This window comes from Halichoeres trimaculatus, unplaced genomic scaffold, assembly GCF_033239565.1.
Source record: "Halichoeres trimaculatus isolate MK-OKI-2021-1 unplaced genomic scaffold, fHalTri1.1 fHalTri1_scaffold_5, whole genome shotgun sequence".
NCBI classification, from domain to species: Eukaryota; Metazoa; Chordata; class Actinopteri; order Labriformes; family Labridae; genus Halichoeres; species Halichoeres trimaculatus.
The window spans coordinates 38,653,822-38,677,359 of NW_027437183.1; the positions used below are offsets into that span (position 1 = coordinate 38,653,822).

The 23,538-nt window shown below is 40.3% G+C and overlaps 2 protein-coding genes across 4 annotated transcripts in view; one reads left to right on the forward strand and one right to left on the reverse strand.

Moving 5' to 3' along the window:
- Positions 1 to 332: 332 nt before the first annotated feature.
- Positions 333 to 20,226, reverse strand: LOC141791057 (TNF receptor-associated factor 2-like). Of its 3 annotated transcripts, none has more exons than XM_074671262.1 (10): positions 20,039 to 20,226; positions 17,462 to 17,540; positions 17,024 to 17,122; positions 13,956 to 14,117; positions 12,859 to 12,933; positions 12,656 to 12,730; positions 7,582 to 8,064; positions 5,185 to 5,362; positions 4,932 to 5,080; positions 333 to 3,471 (listed from the first exon to the last, which is right to left on the reverse strand). In XM_074671262.1, exons 1-10 carry the CDS (start codon positions 20,224 to 20,226, stop codon positions 3,253 to 3,255), a joined length of 1,707 nt encoding a protein of 568 aa, XP_074527363.1. In that variant the 3' UTR covers positions 333 to 3,252. The 3 variants fall into 3 exon arrangements, with proteins under 3 accessions (XP_074527363.1, XP_074527361.1, XP_074527362.1); XM_074671260.1 differs by having other exon boundaries at positions 16,946 to 17,122; XM_074671261.1 differs by lacking the exon at positions 12,656 to 12,730 and having other exon boundaries at positions 16,946 to 17,122.
- A 212-nt stretch (positions 20,227 to 20,438) lies between these two features.
- rabl6b (RAB, member RAS oncogene family-like 6b) overlaps positions 20,439 to 23,538 on the forward strand; it is a 38,154-nt gene continuing 35,054 nt past the window's right edge. Inside the window, exon 1 of the mRNA XM_074671258.1 lies at positions 20,439 to 20,565. The gene's annotated coding sequence lies outside the window, so the exon portion shown is untranslated. The remainder of the gene's footprint in view (positions 20,566 to 23,538) is intronic.

Consider the following 23,538-nt stretch of genomic DNA (forward strand, 5'->3'; position numbering starts at 1 on the left):
ACCCTTTCTGCAGCTCTCCCCAACTCTACTCAGTGTGTCAGTGTCTATTAACAAACTCCCCAGGTTCGAATGTTTGGGTTTGCTGCAGTGATCCTGTCTATTCCCGACATCAGCTGTGTGTACTGAAAAGAAACCAGACAAATCCACTTCACACCACCTATATGTAGGTTATTTCATTGACTGACAAAGTTCTGCAGAGTCAGAACCCACAGCCTGGGGTTTCACTCAGGTGGCTGCTAGTGATGTCCTGTGTTAAAGCATCCTGGGTAAAAGCCTTAAAGCCAGTCTGGGGGTCACCTGCAGCTCAGCTGTGTTAAAGATGTAGAGGGAGAAAGAACTGCATAAAACACAGAATGTCAGTGAGCAGATGGTGAACAGCGGAAAATATCCTGCTTCTAAAAAGGTGGAACATGCTAATGTTTTCATACTCTGTTTATAACATAAAGAAAGGCTTACTTAGACCTTCTGGCCTTCAACTCGACCATATGGGGGACTCAGTTTATGTCAGATATGTTAGCTACAAGTTAAGGTCCAGGTAATTTTTTTAGGCAGCAAAATACAATCACATCCAAGGCTTCATGTGCCTAAATGATACTGAAGATCATGTTTTTTCAATCCCACAACAACTGAAACTGAATCTGAAGCAGTGGCGATTGCTCTAAGACTGCAAGGGAAGCTCAGCTTCCCCTAAAATGTCCCCAAAAAAAGTGGTGATATGTACTTCTGTGTGTACATTTCATTGACAAAGTATGCGCTAGAATTACTTCATCTTTTGTTCAGAATCAGCTACTTGTCACAGGTAACTGGCTCCACCCCCTTCTCATTCATCCCCACAGCGTCTCGTCTTTAACACAGTCAGATGCTAAGTGTCTTCTGACTTCAGTGGGGAAGCGTAGAGTGGGTTGTTCCACTGTGGAAACTGGACAGTCATTAGATAAACGCTGGGCTTTGTCCCGCCCATCGGACACTCGTCGTCTCAGCGTTTCTGGGAGTCTATGAGACAGTGGACTGGCCTGGACGTTGGGCTTCTGCATGATGATTGGATGATCTGTCTGAGGCTGAATCCCTTTTTGATTGACAGTGAAATGAGCCAGTCAGGGATCTTGAAGTATAACCCTCCACCGGAGCATCTTCTGAGTTATACATTCAGTTGTTCTGGACTGATCTGGAGGCTTTATCAATCCCCAGCAAGTTACTTTTCTTAAAAACAACAAGCGTTGTGTTTAAAGATTCTCTCTCTTTTCACCAATAAGCAGCTTCAGCTACAGCTGTGGAACTTCTCCCCCTGTCACTCACACTTACAGCCTGCAGGTGTAGAGAGGAGCTTCTCCTGTTTAAAGCGGCTGAAGTCTTATACCCACAACACAATGGGCCAAGTCGTTTAAGCAGTCTAGCTCTGCTGGCCATTGAGAGAACACTGGTAAAATCCCTGGAAAAAAACACCTGGTTTGTACGACGGGATCACTGATCATTTTCTTGAAAAGGAACAGAGGATAGAATTTACATTTAATGAAATAAAAATAATTAAATCAAATTATGATGTAGGCCAGAAAAAAATGAGCTTCCCCTCCTTGACTGACCAGCAGCCGCCACTGATCTGAAGTAAAGATATAGTGTAAACTTTAAGTCTGTGAATGGACCAAGCCTCTTGCTTTTAAAGTGAATTGAGTGCTGAAGTGTCTAAAACCAGGATTCTATTTACTGACAGGCAGAGGGCGTCTCTACTGTTTGAAATAGAAATGCTACCTTCTTCTTCGTCTTCTTCTTAGCCTAAGTTTTCTCTGAAGGTACCAGGACAACTGCTGGTTAAGTCTTCTTTGAGAAAGTATAATGTTGACTTCGTAAATTTTGTCTGTATTTATAGCAAAAAGACCACAAAGGAAGGTACACATGTCAGGGTCACTGCATGGAATCTACATATCTTCACCACGGCTATGCTTTCATCAGGACAGAGGTATAACACTGCAAGTTGACTCTTTAGGTGCTTTTCGACCACAGGAACTTTTTCCAGGAACCAGGAACTTATTGAGGGATTGTGTAGTTTTTGACAGAAAAAACTAGGGCCTAAATTTAGCTTCAGGGTGATTGATCCACATCTTGAACCCGCCTTATCTTCTGGGTTTTACTTTTTAGAAGTCCAGGTACATCAGGGGTGGGACATAAGACAAACATTTCTGATTGGGGGAGCACCCACAGTGTTTTATTTCACCCTCCATCCACAATAAGATCACTGGGTTTAGTACCTCCTTACAATGGTCTTCTTTGAGTCTGACAGTGTGAATGTGTCTCTGTCATCTCCTGGTGTTCCACTTTAAAGAGTGACCCTGTAAACTGGAGACTTTCAGCTGAACCTGTCAGTGGATATCCAGTTTATGAAACGTCCTTATGGATTTATGCATCATAGTTAAGTAATATAGATAAATGTATGAGACAAATTCTCTTCATCAGATGTGTTTCATCAATCTCTGTTGTCAGATGGTAGAGCTGTCTGCTGTTCAGCCTGTCAAATCTGTTCAGGGCTTTTTGAAACAGCTTCAGTCTGTGACAGCTATGACACTATACTGTCTCCTTTCAGGGGTGAACAAATCCATCTGCAGGGAGATGGAGCACCATCAGAACCAGGACAGGCTAACAGGCCAACCGTGGAGCTTCACATTATGACCCTGGCCTCTCTTCTCCTTCTACTCTCCAGTCATTTTTGCTGAATGCCCTTCTTTGTTGTTTAACTGCCCTCTACTGCTCTGGAAGTGTAGTGCAGTTATTTATTTAGTTTTTCTCTCTGTGTCACTGGCCTGATTTAGATAACCTGCCCAAGGCCACAGCAATTACTGAATTCCTAAGAATGGGCTGCCAGGGGCTAAAAGTTCCCAGGAACCCTCTGGTCGAAAAGCACCTTTTAGCTCAATTAAAGGAACTTAGACAACATTTGTTCCTATAGCCTACAGTAAAACTAGACCCAGCTCAGTTTGTAAGCAAACCATCCTATCCTGGTCTTTGTATGCTTCTAAGCCCCTATGCTGTTCAAGGGTCCATCACCTGCAAACACTGGCACATGCATGTGTTTACTGCCCTGCTGTCTTTGAAACCACTGCTGATGACAAGTACAGTAAGTCGTCTGGTCTAGTCGCAGACAGATTTTTTTTTTACTTTTTACACCATGACCAAAAGTAGAGGACACACCTTGGAAAAACTGCCAGGTGCTGGAAGAATCAGCCTGATGAATCAAAGGAATGCAGGGTGGGACTTGCCTAACTAGAGCCCGGTGAGGTCTACAATGGCCTTGATGAAGATGGTGTCATCCCGTATGTAGGAGTTTTTGGAGTCCAGCTTTGAGAGAGGACAGAAGAGCGGACAGCCGCTGGCAATGTTCATGTCACTGACTGGCCTCTGAAAGGACGAGGATGAGATGTCTGGCCGGAAGGCATCAATGATGTGCTCCCTGTTGTTCTGGTCGAGCAGCATTAGGGTGACCTGGGAATGTGCGGCAGATAAACCTTAGCTTAGACACACTCTGAAGCATGATGACGCTTTGGACGAAAGCAGTGATAAGACTAACTGTGTTTACAGCGGTGTAATGGATCCCTAGAAGATAGATACAATAAATAAAAACATCCTGGAAAAAGCTTGACAGTCTAACGCAGCAATAACATTGTTCCTGCAGATGTTTAAAGATGCTGTGAGGAGGATCTGTTTTAATTGGACTGCCTCCCCACCTCCTGCCTCTGGGTCTCACGCACACTGTTGTAAATGACTTTTAGAATTTAATGGATATTAGATCAAAACAAATTTTCTTTTTTCAAGACAACTTTTTACTAGATATAATGCGCCTCTGAATGGACAATCAGACGATCCCAATAACCTCCAAACCGCTGAACTAAAAAAAAAATCACCCTTCATCCAGTGTGTGCTTATAGAGAAACCTTGTTTAGACCCCAGCTGTTTTTTTAACCAGGCTGTTAATATATTATGCCGTAAAAGTCTGGTGTTTTTTTTTGGCTGGGTGTATACATGTTATTTGGTCTTTCTGCAGTCAGCAACTGATATCTCCTTCACAAAAACAATTAGACCAACAGGACCTCAAAGTTTTCTTTGAATGACTTAATTGCTTGTATTTACTCCAAAAGGATAGCTGTGAGACCAAAGGTTTTACAGAAACCTTAAGCCACGTTTCCACCAAGCAGTCGGGATCAGTCAGTGGAAACGCTACAAAAAGTGTTCAGTTTGTCTCAGTTTGGCGCACATTTTGTAGCATTCCCGCTGACTGATCCTAGGACAGATCCCCAAATAACCGAGTAGAGCTGTCCCACTTTTTGGGATCTTTTCATATGGGTGCTAGACTGAACTGATCCGCTCTCGGAAGGGGGAGCTCCAACACTGCACACAGTTGATTGGTCAGTAGAAGCGTAACTTACCATGCGACAGTGGCTACATTTCTCCTGGCGGCACACAGCCTCCTCTGGAACAAAGCTTGATTACACTTAGTATCAAAGAGCCACATGCCAATCACAGAGAGGACAAAATGCTGCATGTCTTTTAACTATGCTCTATGTTAACTGTGTCGCATTTTTCTTCTTCACTGGATTTATTAGCGGGGTAAACTGTGTTGCGCCGCTATGGCGTCACATTATTATTTAACAAATGCGGCTTTCGGCATCTGCCTTACACACGGACTACCACAAGAGGGCACAGTTTGCTGTGGAAACGCAAACGAGATCAGGCTTAACCGTACCAAACCGTGCCAAAGTGTACTGAACTGAACTGGACTGCTTGGTGGAAATGTGGCTTTGGACACCACTTGTGTCACCTTTTCTGGAGCAAAGATTCAAGAGAGGTGCCAACTATTTTTACAACCTAGAACAGTTACCTATATTCACTATAGTCACATCACACAGCAGCATTTTGTCCATGCTCCTGAGAAAACTGAAAATTACCTTCTGGTTAAAAGGCCACTTGAGGAGTGCATCACTGTGTCCTCTCATCACCACAAAGAACAGAGACAGGTGGGTACCACGGCCCGTACCATCACCATTTAGGTAGATTCTTAGGCACATCTTGTAGCCATATTTACTGGTGTAAAAGGCTGCAAAAGAGAATAAACTGTAGAGAATGAAATTGTTCTCTATTTCACCCAAGAAGAAGTGGGAATGTCCTTGTAGACCAGGTAATAAGTCAGATGTTTCTTACCAGGAGAAAACATGGCAGGTGCCCGGCCAGCCACAGCGTCCTGTCTTTTTTTGGTGAAGTCTGAGATCTTCCAGACGAAGATGCCATCGTATGTTGCCGCAGACATTTCCCTCATTTTACCGTCCATCTCCACGATGGACAGATCCCTCAGACTGACCGTCCTCTCTAGCTGACGAACCTTTAGCACAGCATGAAGTGAGAAAGACAGTTAATTCAGGCTGGAGCTTTGGAGTATTTTAGTCTTCAGGTCGTCTACTGAAAGCTCCATCAATTAATGAAGTAATCGGCAATTCTGTTTTTTTTTAGTTGATGGGCATTTTTTTTAAAATGCCAAAGTGTTTGAAACAGGTGAAAAACAAGTAACTTTGGGTGATGTATTTAAAGTTCAATAAGATCTGCCTAGAAATAAGACATGTTAAAGATGCTGTGAGGAGGATCTGTTTAAATTTCACTGCCTCGCCACCTTCTGGCCCAGAGTCTCACACACACTGCCGTAAATTACTTTTAGCGAGGTGTGTGTTTGTTTTGGAATTAAATGGAGATTGGATCGAAACAAGTTTTCTTTCTTTAAGTCAACTTTTTACAGGACACAACTCACCGAGATAAGGTATTTATCAGTACAGTTACGTAGCACTAAGGTTTGAAACGTGACATCAAGCAAACATTGTAGTGGCCAGCTATAATTGTGGCGCTATCTGCAGCCCGGTGCTCTGTCATATCTGTAAGCTAACATGACATCAAGTAAATACTGTCAGTTTGTAAGTAGTTTAGTAACTGTCTTTATTTAGCACAGCTGACAGCTCGGTGCACTGCGGTGTCTGCAATATGTAACATTAGTGAATCCTGGTTATGTCCTGCCAGTCATCTACCAATCAGAGCTAGCGTAACCTCACTCTTCATTTTATTGATAGACTCTCAAGTTTGAACAGACCACTGCAGAATAACTGCTGACTGTGGGTTGGAATCAACATTATCACAAACAGATTAGCCCTTTTAGCCTTTTGCTCATGTTTTAGCCTTTGGCTCATGCTCTATCGCTCCTGTTTGTCTTTCTTCTGCTCTTCTGTCCTTTTTCTGTCTGACAGTTAGGCTCCAGTGTCCACCATCACTACAAAATCATTTTCAGCAGAGAAAAACACAGATCTCTCTTCTCTCTACTAAACTTCTTCAGCCGGCGTGGTGTTGTCATAGAGACTTAGATGTGCCATAAATCAAGCAGCTCCTGCTCGACCTGATTGGGAAGAAGCTTAGAAGAAGCTATAAGCTAGCCTTTAGGAATAACCCATATTGGTTCTGATAATCTCATTTTAAAGTGTGGATTAGGATCAGGCATAAATCTAAAAGGAAGGCTTTTTCAAGATCACTAGGAAACTCCTCACAGGGACTTCAACTAGGAATCAGACATATTCTTGATTATGATCCCTGCAGTATTGCAGCACATTAGGCTCCAGTGCTGCTTGATATTTTATCCATCAATGACACATGCACCAAATTTAACAACTGCCTTGCAAGCATTTTATTTTTAATCTTCTTTACTCTGCAGCGCTGTTTTTACAGATTAAATCGGTCGCTAAATGACGAATCTACTGAATTGCATAACAACAACATGTATACATGTATTATTGTGGATGATAAAGGAGCGAAGAGTAACATTGTAGGAAAGACAAAGCCTGTAATAACACACTTTGAATGTGTTTAGAACCACAAATCAACTTTCTTTGGTTGATTCTTGTTTTGTTTTCTTTTAATATCAAAATATCAACACTCCCCCTTTATTTGGGCTTGGGACCAGTAAAAGTGACCCCAAAAGAGCAGCTGAGAGGTGCTGCGGCCGAGAAGTCTGTCTGTGTTATGGATTGATGAGAGGCTTAGCACTGCACTCAGCACTGCTGGTTGAGAAGCAGCCGGAGCTGGAGATCTATACATACATTCACATTAGTCTCCAAACTCCAGAAAAGTCACTAGATTTGTTGCTAGTCGCTTTTTTGAAAAAAAAAAAAAAAAAAAAAATAAAACATCCCAGGAGGGCTCTGAAAAGTCACTAAATACAGCAATACTGCTCCCACTTCTTTCATCTTCCTATGCATGCCTGACGTCAGCTCTATATGCCCTGTTTCAAGCAGTGAAGCAGTGAAGATTCCTTGATCTTTTTTTGTAATCAAGGTACTCTAACTATTCGAAGAATTGTTTCAGCCCTATAATTAACAGGAAAAAATATGACCTTCCCCCTTCTCAGAGATGTCCAGATCCTTCTTCCCATGACTGACATTCTATATTTGCTCTGCAAATACTGAGGATCTATATTTCTAATCAAAGTCACTGAGTCTCAGCATCAAATAATCCCTTTGACCTCACCTCAGCACACTCTCAACAGAAAAAGTGAAGCAGCTTTTTCACCTTGTTGTTGAGGATCTCAATCTTGTCCTGGTCCAGTCGGTGCTGTCGGTTGTAAGCCTCCATGGTGGTGCAAGAGCGCTCCATCTCTCGGTTGAGGACACAGACAATGTTCTCAAACGTGCTGACTTTGAGCTCCAGGTCCTGGCAGCGCCGGCTCAGCTCAGCTACCTTGGTCTTCTCACTCTGAAGCTGCAGCTCCAGGGCAGCGCCCATGGCGCTGGGCAGGGGGGTGAAGGAGGTGGTCAGGGTCGGGGCGCACGCACCCTGCATGGGAGCTGCACCAGCCCCACCCAGCTGGTTCATCTTCAGCTCCAGGTCTCTGAGGGACTGGTGGAGCTCCTGCAGCTTGTGGCTGGCCACCTCCAGGCTCTGGGGCTGCAGGCTCTCCAGGCTCACCTTGATGCCCATTATGAAGTGCAGGAGCAGGTTGAGGTGCTCGTAAGAACACTGCCGCTCGTGGTCATGGATCTTCTCTTTCTCCACCTTGGTAGCAAAGACAGATGAGCTAATACACATTTGGTATCATACAGCAGCAACCATTGACTTCACACTGACAGGAACTGCAGTTTTTTGATGTATAAGCATTTTGCCAGAGAAGAAAAACAGAAAAGTTGTCTGCAAAGCTTTTATGAAGCCCCAAACGGCTGTAAAACAAACAGGACATTCACCCCTTATTTTTCATGTCCACCTACAGGAACTCCAAAAGTTGCTCTGCCTGTTCAAAACACAGAACAGATAAGGGCAATGGTATCAATAAAATCTTATCAATACCCATCCCTAGTGTTTATGTGGTAAAAAATATTAATTCTTTAATTATAAAATCTCATTTTTTTAAATTTAGCATGTTTATTTCTCAATTTATAAACTTGCAATGCTGTGCTCATGTCGGGCATACACACAGATGCGTTTAGGTACCTCACCATGGTACCTTTAATTTTATGTGAATTGGTACTACAGACTGTCTAAATTCTTGCTTGTGTTGTACGTCTCTTTAGCGTCTGCTAAATGAAACTGTAGAACTGTAGACAGAATTCAGTCAATACCTATAAAACTATCTAATTCAGCATCCATCCCTACACACAACAGAATCATTACAGATCCACATGGTGGATAGAGCATGATGCTGTGGAGATGCCATAGAGACGCCAAGGAGAAGTGTGGAGGAAAAATATAACCAGCTGCAAAAAGGCTCTGAAAATTGACACAGCATTTAGACCCTTTATCAGCCCTGAGATGCAGATAAAGACTGTCAAAAGTATTATCTCAGAGTGGCTAAATTGGAGTGCAGACCTAGAACTTATTCAGAACTTTTTGACAGCTCAATGGCCCATATGGCCCCCATGCAGTTATTTTTCGAACGGATCAGTTCATCATTTTGTTTAAATATATTTCAAACAAATCTGCTATAGACCTATATCATCATGTCTGCTGGCACAGCTTTATCAGTGTGACTGCTGTGGAGCAATGCTAACACATTTTCCCATCCTTCCTGACAACAGAACAAATCTAAAACAGTTAGTGACTCGTTTTTCATATGAAATATGTTATGATGTATGAAATGACTCTATTTGATATTGCCTAAATCTAAAGCATAACCCACTGTATCTTCCCTTTTTATTCATTAATAAAAAATCCAATTAAACTGGCTATTGGCTATGATAACCACTTTTTATTAAACTGTAATGTGCACTGACGAATGGATACTTTTGTCATGAAACAGATGAATTTGATCAATGTAGAGAAACAGCATTATTAATGTAATAAAGAATAAAGTAGGGTCCACTGGCTGACTTTTCAATTTATCAGCAGCCTGTCAGCATTTTGACTCTGAAACAGCAGTTTGACAGGGAAAAGAACAAAAGCTTTGAGCATTTTGAAAAATAAACAGTCTGAAGCAGATGCTTTGGTTGATAAACAGAGTTCCTCAGAGGTTTCACCTTAGAGACTTTTACAGATGTTTAAAAAGATCAAGTTACAGAACTTTTTGTGATTCTTTGGGGAGGTATGTACGTTTTGAGAAGGTGTGATTAGCGCTACACTACGGAAGTGTGCTCGGTGGTGCTGGTTTTCAGCCTTATGTAAGTTAGATAAGTCATACACGTTAGGTGCTAAAAGTGAAAAAAGCCTTCGGTCATAATAATGTTTGTTAAGTTTCTGTGTCACAGCTGCAAAATCTGTAGGGATGCACTGATTCAACGTTTTTAGTCCTGTCAGGTGTTACAGGGCTCTGGTAACACCTGATACTGATCAGACACCAGTATTACTCCATTTCCCTATTCCTCAATACCAGGATGAGTCTGAAAAGTGTTTTTGATAACTTCAGGTGTTTTCTGACTTTGTAAACAAAAAAATATATATATTTCAACTGGCATTATTATCGTTTTATGGGATCATGACTAAGTAAATGTGAGGTGAATAAATCTCTAATACCAACAGGAATTGCAGTTTCACCGCTAACCTGAGCAGTGGATAATGAGTAAGTCAACCACACTTGTTAGTGAAACCAGTGAAACACCTCCAAACTGCTGAGCCGCTGTTATCTTTCATGTCATTTCAGCTCTATTATAGCACAAATAAATGCACAGACTTACTGTGCACCTGATGACACAGTTCTGGCACATGGCGGTTGCAAATACAGACCCTTTGTTACCAGTATCTAATCTTACATTTTCAAGTCTGTATCAGACATAAGCCTGATACCGAGGGCTGGGTACCGAACTTTGGTTCTTTTATGGCACCAGCTGAAATTCTTCAGTAGTAGCGAGTACCAAAACATGTCTTGTCTTTCGTTGACTAATCACAGTGCTCATAGGGTTAATCACATGATCAAGATCTGATAATGGCACTGGTGACTGGCTGTAATGTTACAGACACGCAGGTTGTTGCCAACTTAGCGGCTCTGTGGATCAGACCCCCCTTTTTTCTGTGGGGAAAAATACGTCTACTGACAAATCCAGCAACTTTTCTGGAGTTTGGAGACTGACCTGAAAGCATGCAACCCTTGATAAAGAAGAAGGATTATTTTGACATAAAAAAAATCAGAAAAAAGTTAATCAGTTATAAACACATTTAAGGTGCACTCAGTGTGTACTGACCTGTCACTTGTTTGCAACTGTTTTTTTTGCACAGGGTAATTATTTGTTGTTTATTTATTTTACAAGAAAACCGATCAGAGTGTAAAAATAATACAGCTAAAAAATAAAAAACTCAAGATTTGTACTGTAATGTGTAATGTATTTTTCTTTTTGTTAAAATTAATGTTATAAAATTGGTGCCAAAAAAGTATACTTCAGGAGCTGATATAAAGACGAAGGTAACGGTATCGGTACTGGTATCAAAAATTACTAGGGATGTAACAATACACTCAACTCATGATTCTATACAATTTCTGATACTGGGTTAACGATGAGATTTTCTTTAAATTTTTTAGCAGAATGAGCTTGCAGACCAAATATGAATGAGGAAGATTCTTGAAATTATTTCAGCAACTGCAAAACACAAACCATGCAGTGAATGCAAAATTTTAAACACACACACACATTTGTATTTTTAAATGTACAGAAACTACAAAATATGTTTTCTTTTATTTCAAACAAATTAAAGAGGATTCCCTTTTTAATTCTCTGAGGTAAAAAAGTGCCAGTGAAATTATATTTTATCTTGAATAACCAAAAATGGGGAGTAAAAAAAAATAATCAAATCTCACATCAAAATAACTAAATGGATAATACAAATAAACAAAACCTCTTAAAAAAAAAAAAACAATTTCAGGTTTGTATGGGCCTTTTTCAAACCACCCTCTACACACTCTCCCTACCCACTACCCCTCCATTTGCGCGTTCTTGCAGAGGGTCCACCACATTAAGGTCCATCCCAAACCAATCTGCGGGGAGGGGTAGTGGGCTTTAAAACCCTCCACAAGCGAGTCTGCACGGATGCCGACTCGCTGAACACGTGCAGTGCTAAATTGTGTCCGGTGTCAGCCATGGAGGAAGCAACAGACAAATGTAAGTTCCACGCATATCTGCCTGCACAAACACTGTTGAACTAACACAAATATTTAATGATTGTCATGCAGATGTTCACAACTTTAGATGTACGTGTCATTGATTAAGGCCTGCCTTGCATTTGTCCAGACATTTTGTGTTCATTTGAGTGTTTAATATTTACAGGGACTGTCACAAAAACAAAAGAATTTATTCAAGTGAGAGTGAAACATGAAAAACTCTTCAATAAAAAAATAAATGCAGCCAAAGAAGCGTGGGAGTAAGTTTCTTTAGTATTTTCTACGTTATATTTTCTTTTTTTTTCTTTGTTTATCTGTTTCCGCCTGAGATCAAGTGAAGTTTCTGTCCCAAAGATGGATTTATACCCTACACCCTGATGAACTGAACTTCATTCAGCTGTGAGTGTGACTCCGTGACAGAGTGCACTCCGTCATGTTTTGTTTTGTTTTGTTACGGAAAAACAGCCCTCTGCTGTATAAATAGGCCATAACGATTAGCATATTAACGATTACTTTTTTATCTCAACTGATTTGGATCTTCACACATTTGTTTCAATTTTTAACTTGGATGCGATGCATCTTTACATCCCTAAAAATCACCTAAAGATGCCCAGCCCAACAGATACCAGGATCAGATCAGTGCATCCATAATAACAAAAAACAAAAGAGTGCAGTTTTAGTTCAACAGTAAGTTAGATGTACTTAAATCAGAGCATGGAGTTGAAGAAAGCAGTGCCAACAATGAGCAATGCAACCTTAATGGAATACTTTTGGTAGGCAACACAAAAACTTCATAATCAACAGCACAGGACTTATTTACAGGCATGAAGCAACCAACTCTGTAATAACTGCTGAACGATGTAAGCTCTCAGTCCATTCATCACTCCATTGGAGGACTGGATGAAAAAGAGTAAATGGATGGATTTAAGTATCAGCCGAATAGATCAGTTCCAGAACCTTCACTAGCTGATGTATTTGGTTAATCTGCCACATACTTACATGATCCAGTAGTTACTACATCAGTCACTGTTACACAAACAGCAAATTATGACAAAAATGTCTACTTACAGACGTATCGCAGCCAACAACATGAAATCTGCATGGTGCTTTAAATTTACTGCAGAACTTAATATGGTCCACATACTGCAAAACAAAAAATGAAGAAGAAGCTAATGATGTTAATTTTATGTTGCAGAATTTGATCTTTGGCTAAATGGTTAATGAGGTCAATTTAACAGAACTATGAGAGAAAGCAAAAGCAGATGGGATACCTTTTCTCTGGGAATCTTTTTCTTTGCACAACCTTCACAGATCATTGGGTACTTTGGACAGATTTCATCATGAGCCTTGAAAAACATGAAACAAAGTTAGAGCAAGGCATAAAAATGTCAGTGATCTACAGACTACACTCAGCCTCAGACCTTTTTATTCTCTTTAAGGCGTAGTTGACAATGAGTATATGTACAGTAAGTGCATAACATCTGCATTTGTTTGTGAATAATTGTTTGGTAAAGGGGTGTGAATCAATACGTTTTTACTTCATCCCACTCATTTTCGAATATGTCATTAGATAATGTCTGTTTGTTTTGTATTTTTTTCTGTCTTTGACAGGGATTTCACTTTATCCTCATGTTCGAAATAAATTGCAATCAATCAATCAATAAACGTGAAAAACATAGAAATTCTCAAGTTTACAACAAATTTACTTCATCTCAAGAATAAAGTTTGAGGCTTGGTGATGAAAAAACATTGGTGCTTGTGTGTTTCATGTAGGTGAACTGGGAAGTGGGGAGTGGGGATGATGTCATCTCTGAGTTACAGCTTAATTACTGTCCCTGGGGGGTGGGGGGACCAGTCCCCTGCACCTCAGGAGGGCTCATCAGCACCATCTGGTGCCCCTGACATGCCCCCCTCTGCCCTTAGCCCTACATGTTTGGTGGCACCATGCAATGCAGTAGTTTGTTGGGGAAAGTTTGAGCAAGTGAATCAGTTTATGGGGCTGTGTATGGCCCCCACCTCCATCTGAGGTTGGACTGGGATCTGGGGGCTGGGGAGAGGGATGAAGCTTGTTCCTACTAGTTCTTACTGTAACAAGTTATTCAACACTATACTTGCTGTAATTTAACAGACATTGACCAAACTCTTTGACTTTGTGCAGTGCTTCTGCCTCAAATGAAACATTCCTGACTATGATAGCTAACGGTAAGGTCATGTATAAAAAATTCATGAAACAAAATAGATTTATGGTTTATTCGTTAGGGACTGACAAAGAGTGCATGTTTAAACTAAAGACAGAGAGGAGGAGAAATGGATGAAGTGACAGAGAACTTGAACAGTGTTTGACAGTGAAAGTGGAGAGCAGTCTGACCTTGATGTTCTTTAACAGGAAAGGTTCTTTGCAGTACTTGCAGTTGAGCGTCCTCTCTGGACACTCTCTCTCATTGTGGCGCTCTTGTTCGTTGGCTCTCATCAGCTCTTTACAGGATGGGCACAGGATGATCATGAAGTCACAGTTTCCTTCATGGCTAGCCTGTTGGAGAGCAACAAAGATCAACCTTCCTTTCTTTCTTCAGTCTTAACTTCTGTCCTGTCAGCTCAGGTGGATCGCTGACCTAATGCGGTTACTGAAGATGGCCACAAGGTGGCGTTTGGTTTCTACATTTACAGCTGATCTAAAAGCAAACTTGATTGAAAAAGCCTGATTGTGGTGAAAATGTGACTGACAGTTTAGGCTAACCCATGAACAGACATAAAAGCAGTGCACACAGATAAGTTTAATATTCAACAAATGAAGAGTTCTCTTTGGCCCTGTCTCTGCAAATGAGCTGATCATTTTGATTTGAAGTTAGCATGCTTATGAGCATAGTTAAGTCTATATAAGTCTTTATCAAAGCAGTATTCACACACTTATTGTGTTAATAAGGAGTTGAACTATATGTGTGCTGGAGGCATTGTGTGGATAGGGTTAGCTTAGGTTGGCTGGCTCCTTATTTTTTACTACTATAGAGGAATTATTTGTTTATCAACAACGGCGGATGTGTGCTCAACTTAAGTGCAGAAACACTGCAGAGTATAATAGTTGGTCAACCAACGTAAGGGGAAAACATATTTTTTAACTTAAGACCATCACTTTGAAGGATGGTAAACAGCTCCCAGGTTTGTGAAATAGCAGTGAGTGGATAGAAGAGATCAGCAAGTGGACAGATATTAGGGCAGAAGTTTTTAGAGGAGAAATCCAGCGTGTGCCCAGAGAGGTATTTAAACACACAACTGTCCCACTATGCTCATGACTGCATTATCCGTGGACACTTACATACCAGGACGTAAACGTGTCAATAAATCAGAAACCCTCCCAAACCAAAAAGAGCACACAGACTGCTGAGTCTGAGACCCGGTTCATAGTAAAAGAACCAGAAAACTGCGTCCAGAGAACTGCACCACATAAGAATATTAATGGTTGTGAATTTCAGGGTTAATAGAATGGTTAATCATTTCACAACATTCCCTAATTTTACTTTGATCCTAATACCTGTCTCTGTTAATCATCATTTATAGCTTCACTCATTATTTCCTCTCTATATTGAGTCCATGTTTGGTCATAGCCTCGGCCCCAAAGCAACTTTTTCATTAAATAAGGAAAGTTAAATCTGGATTTTGAAAATCAGCAGTTAATATTGCTTATTTGTAGGGATGCATGATATTATCGGCACAATGTCGGTATCGGCTGATAAAAGTTTAAAAACACGTTTATCTGTATCGGCAGATATGAACATTTCTGCCCATAGGCACAGCCAATAAGGTGCTATTCAGTTAGGATTATTTTTATTTTCCATCTGAAAAATAAGCTCCTTAAATAAAATGTAGCACTTCATTTATTTTCACTGCAGAGCTCTGTGTCTGTCACAAGGTTGTTACAGTAGCTCTAAAATAATTAAATGCAACTTGGTTATGTTTAAAAATGCATTGTACATTTAGAGTTCATGTGATCTAAAGAAATTATTTTTCTGTATTTCAATACTGAATGTCTTGAGTTTGAAAAAATAATACATTTCTTATTTATGGTAAAGTCAAATGTTTTTATGTCTTGTTTTATGTGTGTTTCTTAAACAAATAAGACCGTCACAATAAGAGTAACATATAAATTCCAGTACAGGAAAGACTTGGCTTTCTTTACAATGAAAAAAATAAACAAACTTGGGATTATCGGTGTCGGTTTCAGTATCGGCCAAAAGGGGTTTCGATATATTGGCATATCGGCAAAAATCCTATATCCCTACTTATTTGTGGTCAAACCTGGTAAACAGACGTTGGAGGATAAAGACAGCACATTTAATTACAAAACCACAGATGTTGCTGGTGTTTTGGTGTAAAGTGTCTGAATGAATGGAGCTAAGCGCTGCTTCTGTGGTCAAGATGCATGCACAGCTTTATGATGACGTAGACTGATGGTCCCTCTTTATGAAGGTAGTTTGGTGTCAACACTGATTCTACGACAAATTTGAATTTATAAAACAAAGTTCTGTTCTATTCTTTTCTAACAATTAAAATAATAATAAGAAAACTGGCACTTTTAAGAGAAGAGGGATTCTCTACTGGAGCAAATTATTCGTAACAAAGCTGTTTTGTCTGAGAGGTATCAGTGATGGATAACTGAGAAAGATTAACAACTATTTACTTGTGTTCAGACCAGCAAATTGTCTTTCAAACATGAAGACTGAACTACTATACCACCTTGGGACCTAGCACATAGTAAAATAATTACTGAACCATTAGAACATGATTCAAGGGAAAAAGCAGAGCATCAGAACGATCAAAAATCTGGGAGTTCAAATATTTTGACCCTCGGACTTATCTGTGACATGTTTTTAAGTCTGAATTATGAAAAGATCTTGAACAGGTAGCCAGCCAATCACAGGGTTCACACATAGACACTATTTACACACGTTCACATCTATGGGTAATTTAGAGTGACCAAAAAACCTTACAAGCATGATTTTGGACTGTGGGAGAGAAATCCAAAGCATACATGAGGAGAACATGCAAACTCTACGCAGAAAGGCTCCTGGGATTCAAACCAGGGACCTTCCTGCTGCGAACAAACCATTTTGCACAATCATTAGCAGTAACAGCACATTATAGTTTCAGGGTAACTGTTCCCAATCAAAGTATATGCCTTGTTCTTAATCCCTTATGGTTGGTTGACAATAAAACCAACACATTCTCACTGTGACAAACATTAACTTGTTAAAAAAAATTTTAACTATTGTTTAAAAACTAATTCAAAGATTTAGAAGAGCAGATGCTCAAACACATCACTCTACAGTCACAATGAGTGGCTGGCAGAGCACACGAACACACCTGGCACTTTAAAAACTTCACTGACATCAGACTGGGAGCCTGTAGTCGTCTCCCAGTCTGCTTTGCATTGACCTGCACCTCAAATTCTTTGATGGTCCCCGTCCAGGTGCATCCTTCATTTGGACAGACAGCTGCCAGAGCCTCCACCTCTCTCCGTGCTGCGTTGTCGGGGAAAGCCTGCAAAGAAGCAGAGGTTGTCTTCAGTTACAGTTTGAGGAATACTGTTACAAACTCTGTGCATAAGTTTACTGAGGATCAGGATCACCGCTCTCTCCTGGCTCTAGTTATTCCAGCACATATGCTCTTTCACTAGACACAGGAGCATCAAAGATGCCACAGCTTCTGTTTTAAACTTATATAAGGGCCACAAGCTTTAGGTACTGATTCTCAATTTTACACCTCCCAAAAAATTCCTGATCATCATCTGCAAACAAAGCAAAACACACCTGCAGGAGGGGGACTTCAGGAAACTGTGGAGTAACAGGGCATGGTATGTAGGTTCGAAAATGTACTTACACCACCCTGTTTTAGGATGGAGGTGGGCTCTTCAAACAAGTCCTCTTTAATGCAGGTGCTGCATTTCTGTGGCCCAGAGCTAGAGAGGGAAAAAGACAAATATGAGCACTGTTACAGTAAATACTGTCTCATGTTACTGCACATGCTCACAACATGCCAGTACACCTCAGATATTGCTGTTAAAGTCTGTCCCAGGGGTCTGCGATCCTTGACTTTAATAGGAGAAATTTCGCCTCATCTCACTTGGATTAGAGTCAGTCCACAGCCACAAAATCTACTTTATCTTCTCAATAAAGACAAAAAAGTGTATAAAGTTCCAAACATTTTTAATATCTAGTGAAACAGTCAGTGATCAGAATTTTTTTTTTATTTATGAAATTGTACATGTAATGTCTTAGTGCATTATTCAGAAAAATGAAAAAATTCAGAAAAAAGAAGAAGAAGAAGAAGAAGAAGAAGAAGAAGAAGAAGAAGAAGAAGAAGAAGAAGAAGAAGAAGAAGAAGAAGAAATTGAAGAAGACATTTTTAAAAAAAAAAAACTTACAAAAATTTGAAAAATTTATTCACATTAGAAAAATGCCAAAAAAAAAAAGATTTTTAATGGGACTGCAAGAACTTGAATTAGCAAATTTCCAAATTTGGGGGGATTTTTTCTATTTTTTAATTTTTGAACTTTTCTTAGATTAAAACAAAAGTATAAAAATTTCAAAATTTCAAACAAGTTTTAAATTGAGACAATTTAACGATGTGCTAAAATTTAACTTAAATATGGAACTGCATTTATTAAAAGAAAACTAAAAGATATGTCAGCAATTTAAAGTCTTTCTTGGTATTTGTTTTTTTTAAAGGTCTATAAATACTTAAATCTAAATAAAGAGCCACCAACAGTGCTTGAATGAAAGAAATAGCTTGATTTTTCCCTCAGAGTTCTTCATTTCATCAGATGTGAATGTAACTGGTCTAAATTATAGTCTGAGCTAAAGGCCAATTAGCCTTTAGCTCAGACTCTATCACTCTCCTGTTTATCTTTCTTTTGCTCTTCTGTCCTTTTACTGTCTGAAATTTAGGCATCAGTGTCCACCATCAAAGAAATCCATCAAAGAAATTGTTTTTAGCCAGAAAACCACAGATCTCTTTGTGTTTCATCTCTTCTGACTACTAAACTTCGTCAGCTGGCGTGGTGTTGTCATAGAGACCTAGACGGGCCATAAATCAGTCCAGTCCTGGTTGACTCGATGGGGAAGCTAAGAAGTAGCAATTTAAAATATCCTGTAACCAGCCATATTGGTGCTTATAATCTCATTTTAAAGTGTAAATTAGGATCAGGTATATATCTAGAAGAGAGAATTTAACAAGATCACTTTCAAACTCCTCACAGCCCTTTAAAGTTTGAGAACTCTGACTCAAAAATTCAATGAGTTGGAGGAGCTGAAGCAAAAAGTGTTACAACCATGCCCGGTCTCCCCTACCTTAACTCATCATAAAGTCAGAGAGTCAGACAGCTGTCCCAACTACAGTGGCTGGGAACAAACTACCAAGGCAGGTTTTCAGCCCACAGATGGAGCTGCAGATTGAGAAGTACACAATTTCCACAAAGTTGGGCTGACAAAGAAAAAGCCTGACTGGTTCACAGGCTTCTAAGGGAGGCACCCTTCACTCTTTCAAAGACAACCAGCCGCAGCTAACCTCACCAGAGCTCGTGCCTTTGACAATCAGGAGACAATCTGAAAAAAAGAGTTAGGATTAATTTTCAAGTTTTTAAGTATGATCAGTGGCTGCATTCAATTATATTGTTGTTATATAGTTCATTTTCAAGTATATATATATATATATATATATATATATATATATATATATATATATATATATATATATATATATATATATATATATATAAAAACAATCACTAAATTTTTACCATTTACTGTCCACGAAAACGTATACCTGAGACTTCGGTCTTTCATCTGGTACACATTTGTTTGTATTCCGATGCAATGATTCCAAGAAACACCTGATAAAGTATGCCAACAAGCCCCTTTCCCCTATGTGACAGACAGAGTGGCTGTGTCATCGTTTAAGGTTTTAGCCCACAGTGATTTTAGGCTGTACATCCTCACAGATTTTATTTTGTTCTTGTCAGCTGGTTATACACATGACAGTTTCTGTTAAGTTTTCGTTTCGCACTAAAGCCCTGTTATATTTCCTGTTTAATATTTATATTTATTCTGTTATTGTATTAAAGACGGGAACAAATCCTGCATGACGATGAAACGCTGGTTCACTATGCTTTGCTCTGGTTCTGAGGAGAGGAGATTTGACTATGGGCTCACATGGCCAAACCATCACCAAGTTATACATCTATTAGCATTGGGGGGTTAAGGATAAAATAAATCCGGTCTAATTTTCCAATACGCCTTTCTTAATTCCGCAACTTTATTTGATGATGGTGCCAACAACTCCTGTGCCACCAAGAAGGGTGGTGTTGTGAAAGTGGGAGATACTTGAAGTGGGCTGGTTAAAGCTGCTCAAACAGGCTGTACACATTTAGCTTAGCTCGCTAGCTACCATGACACTCACCTCACTATTTTGTTGAAACAGAACGAGCAGAAGCGATGGCCACATTGAGCCTGCAGAGGCCTCCTCAGGACCTTCTGACACGAATTGCACAGATGTTTGTCTTCGAGGCTGTTGGCGAGAATTTTCTTTGGAAAGCCAGGTTTGTTGCCTTCCAGGGAAGATGGTGGAGACGGCTCCTGTGCAGCCATTATTCCCCTTGAACAAAATCGGGGTGCTCAGCGGGGTGTGTTCAAGACAGCAAATAAAGCTGATTTCAGTTTTAGAAACAATCGCCGGCAGCAAGTCATTTTTGTCTCTCTATATTTTGATATTTACATTCCTGCTTGTGTTGAGACGGCACGGCACTGTTTGATCTTAACACGCAGAGGCCGATATCATCAGGCGTATTCGTGTGGTAAAGTGACAGCTGAGGATGCTCAGGTGTAAGCCCTGCCATCTGCCGTTAGGTGTCGCAAGCCGCAGAGAGGAGCATCCAAGGAGGGTGTAGTGGGGAAGCTGGCGCGCTGGATTGGACCGCCTCTGTCGCGGTAAGTGAGCTGCTTTATGCGGAAGTGAAACAAATTGTAGCTTCAAAGCACAAACCACGGTCTTTACGTTTACATTTGTTCGGAAACCAGGAAATGAAGTCAATGTATGAAAATAGGAAGAGACTGTTGGCATTTGAATGAGACAAGATATGAAGTGGTGGCCTGTTCTAGGTGTACCAAAACTGTTGCCATATGAGATTTCTTGTTTCTGGAATGTAGAAAGTATTAAAATGCCTTGCTATAAGCCTTGATTATATTTTTTGTTTTATTTTGTTATTTTCCCCTGCCTTTGATTTGGTCTGTTCAACACAATATCAAACTTTTCAGTAATAAAATGATGATGCATGGCATAATGAACGGTAAATCCTCAGCTCAGGTGTCATAAGTGTGTTCACAGGTCCAAAGTAAATGATGGAACATTTAATGACTGAAAGTACAGGTTATATCAATATCCTTCTCGACTCGACTCTCATCAGTTGAGAACAGGCTTTTATTATGTTACAACGATAAATGATCTCAAAACTGGACTCAATCAGACTTAACATATAAAACACTTTTCATACACAGTGAATCAAGTACAGAGCCAGAATTTCAGTTTTAGCTGGGACAAACAAATTTTGACTGGGCCTTAAATGACAAGAATAATAACATGATAATATGACAAATAACAAGAATTAGTCTATGACTATTTAAAGCACCAAACACAACTGACTGATAAACTACAGTTACTGTGTGTGGTTTCTTTGCCTTGGCTCCCTTAGTATATGATTGCGTTTTTGCTATGTTTTTGTTAATAAGATGGCTCTACCTGCATTCACTCTATTACAGGGCTATAATAAACCAGCCAGCTACAGCTTTCCATTTATTAAAGGATTTGAGAGCAAAGGCATTTACTTCAGTTAAATAACAGACAAGAAATCTTCAGTCTTTCCCTATTTTATTTTTTCTAAAAGTCTGAAAAGATTGCCAAACTCAAATCATTGTATAATGAAAGGGCATCTAACAACAACAAAACAAAGGTGAAGTGACAAATTTTCACAATGGCTCTTAATGGCAGGGTAGTAAGAATACAGAAGACCCACCCGGAGCTGAGACTGAACTATAATGGAAGAATGTCTGGGAAAATGGGGAATCACAAAACACCAACGCCCAATGGACCTATAAGCAAAACACAGCAGCCTCCCAGAGAAAGTCCCAGTTGCAAGTAAAACAGCAGACATCCAACGTCCAAAGAGTGTCAAAAATGAGGAAAAGAACTGGACAGCACCAGGGCCTGACATGGTCCACACCCACTGGCTGAAGAAGCTAAATGCTCTTCATGAACGCCTAGCAGCACCAACAAACCAGCTGCTAATATTGGGGATCCACCCAGAGTGGCTCACCCAAGGCCGAACAGTCCTGATCATGAGGGACCCTTAGGAGGGATCAACATCATCTAACTACCAGCCTATAACCTGCCTTAGCACCACATGGAAGCTCCTATCAGGTATCATAGCAACCAAGATGAGTGGGCATGTGGATCAATACATAAAAAGAGCACAGAAGGGAATTGGCAATAACACCAGAGGAGCCAAGCACCAGTTACTGGTTGGCAGAGCAATCTCCAGGGATTGCAAGTCCCGTAGGGGTGCCTGAAGCTGTATAGGGTCAATCCGATACTTCTAACTTTCCTCCAGAACTCAATGGAACAATGGAAGACAACACTGGAGGCTAACTCAAAGTCGGTGTCACAAATGAGCACTGAATGTGTTATATACCAAAGAGATGCTCTGTCCCTGCTGCTGTTCTATATAGGCCTGACCCCCCTTAGCAAGATCAAGAGTGGCTGTGGATACCGTTCTAGAAGTGGAAAAACTATCAGCCACCTGCACTACATGGTTGACATCAAGCTGACCGCCAAGAGTGAATGTGACATCGACACCCTGATCCACCTCACTAGGATCGACAGCAATGACAACGGAATGTCACTCGGACTAGATAAGTGCAGGCTGATGGTGTCAAGAAAAGGGAAGGAGTAAAACTACCAGAGGGCAACAAAGCAGATGGTCAGGATGGCTACAATGGTAAGCATGAGGTGATGGTGCTGAAGGCAGCCACAGGCAAAAGACCTACAGAGGTCAGAGGTATATATATATATATATATATATATATATATATATATATATATATATATATATATATATATATATATTTATATATACGTGTGTGTGTGTGTGTGTGTGTGTGTGTGTGTGTGTGTGTGTGTGTGTGTGTGTGTGTGTATGTGTGTGCAGAGAGAGAGAGAGAGAGAGGGTGAGAGAGAGAGAAAATATTTTGGGCCAGGCTTGGGACTGTTAACACTGCCCCTGCAGTGTAGCAACACAAAGTCATGTACATAGGAAAAATGATCCAAATAGTTATAAGATAAAATGAAGTATTTATTCAAAAGACCTGCACACAGCCACCCCTCAGTGCATGTTTAAGATACAAACTATTGTTTAAATTTCTTTAAAAGTGATGAGGACCTTAGGAAATGGCATCATAAGAGCTTAACAAGAAAACATTGTAGGTTACGTTAAAAAGAAACTGACTCAACATGGCTGCACGGTGGTGCAACGGTCAGCACTGCAGCCTCACAGCAAGAAGGTCACTGGTTCAAATCCCCACCTCAGCCAGCAGATCTTTCTGTGTGGAGTTTGCATGTTCTCATGCATGGGTTTTCTCCAGCTTCCTCCTGCAGTCCAAAACATGCACACCAGGTTAATTAGTCACTTGAAATTGTCTGTAGGAGTGAATATGTGTGTGAATGGTTGTTTGTCTCTCTATATGTCAGCCCTGCAATTGACTGGCGATCAGTCCAGGGCGTACCCCACCTCTTGCCCAATGACAGCTGGGATAGGCTCCAACCACCCGCAACCCTGAACAGGATAAGTGGTATAGAAAATGGGTGGATGGAATAAAGCAACACATTTACGATTTCTGTTAAGGTCACAA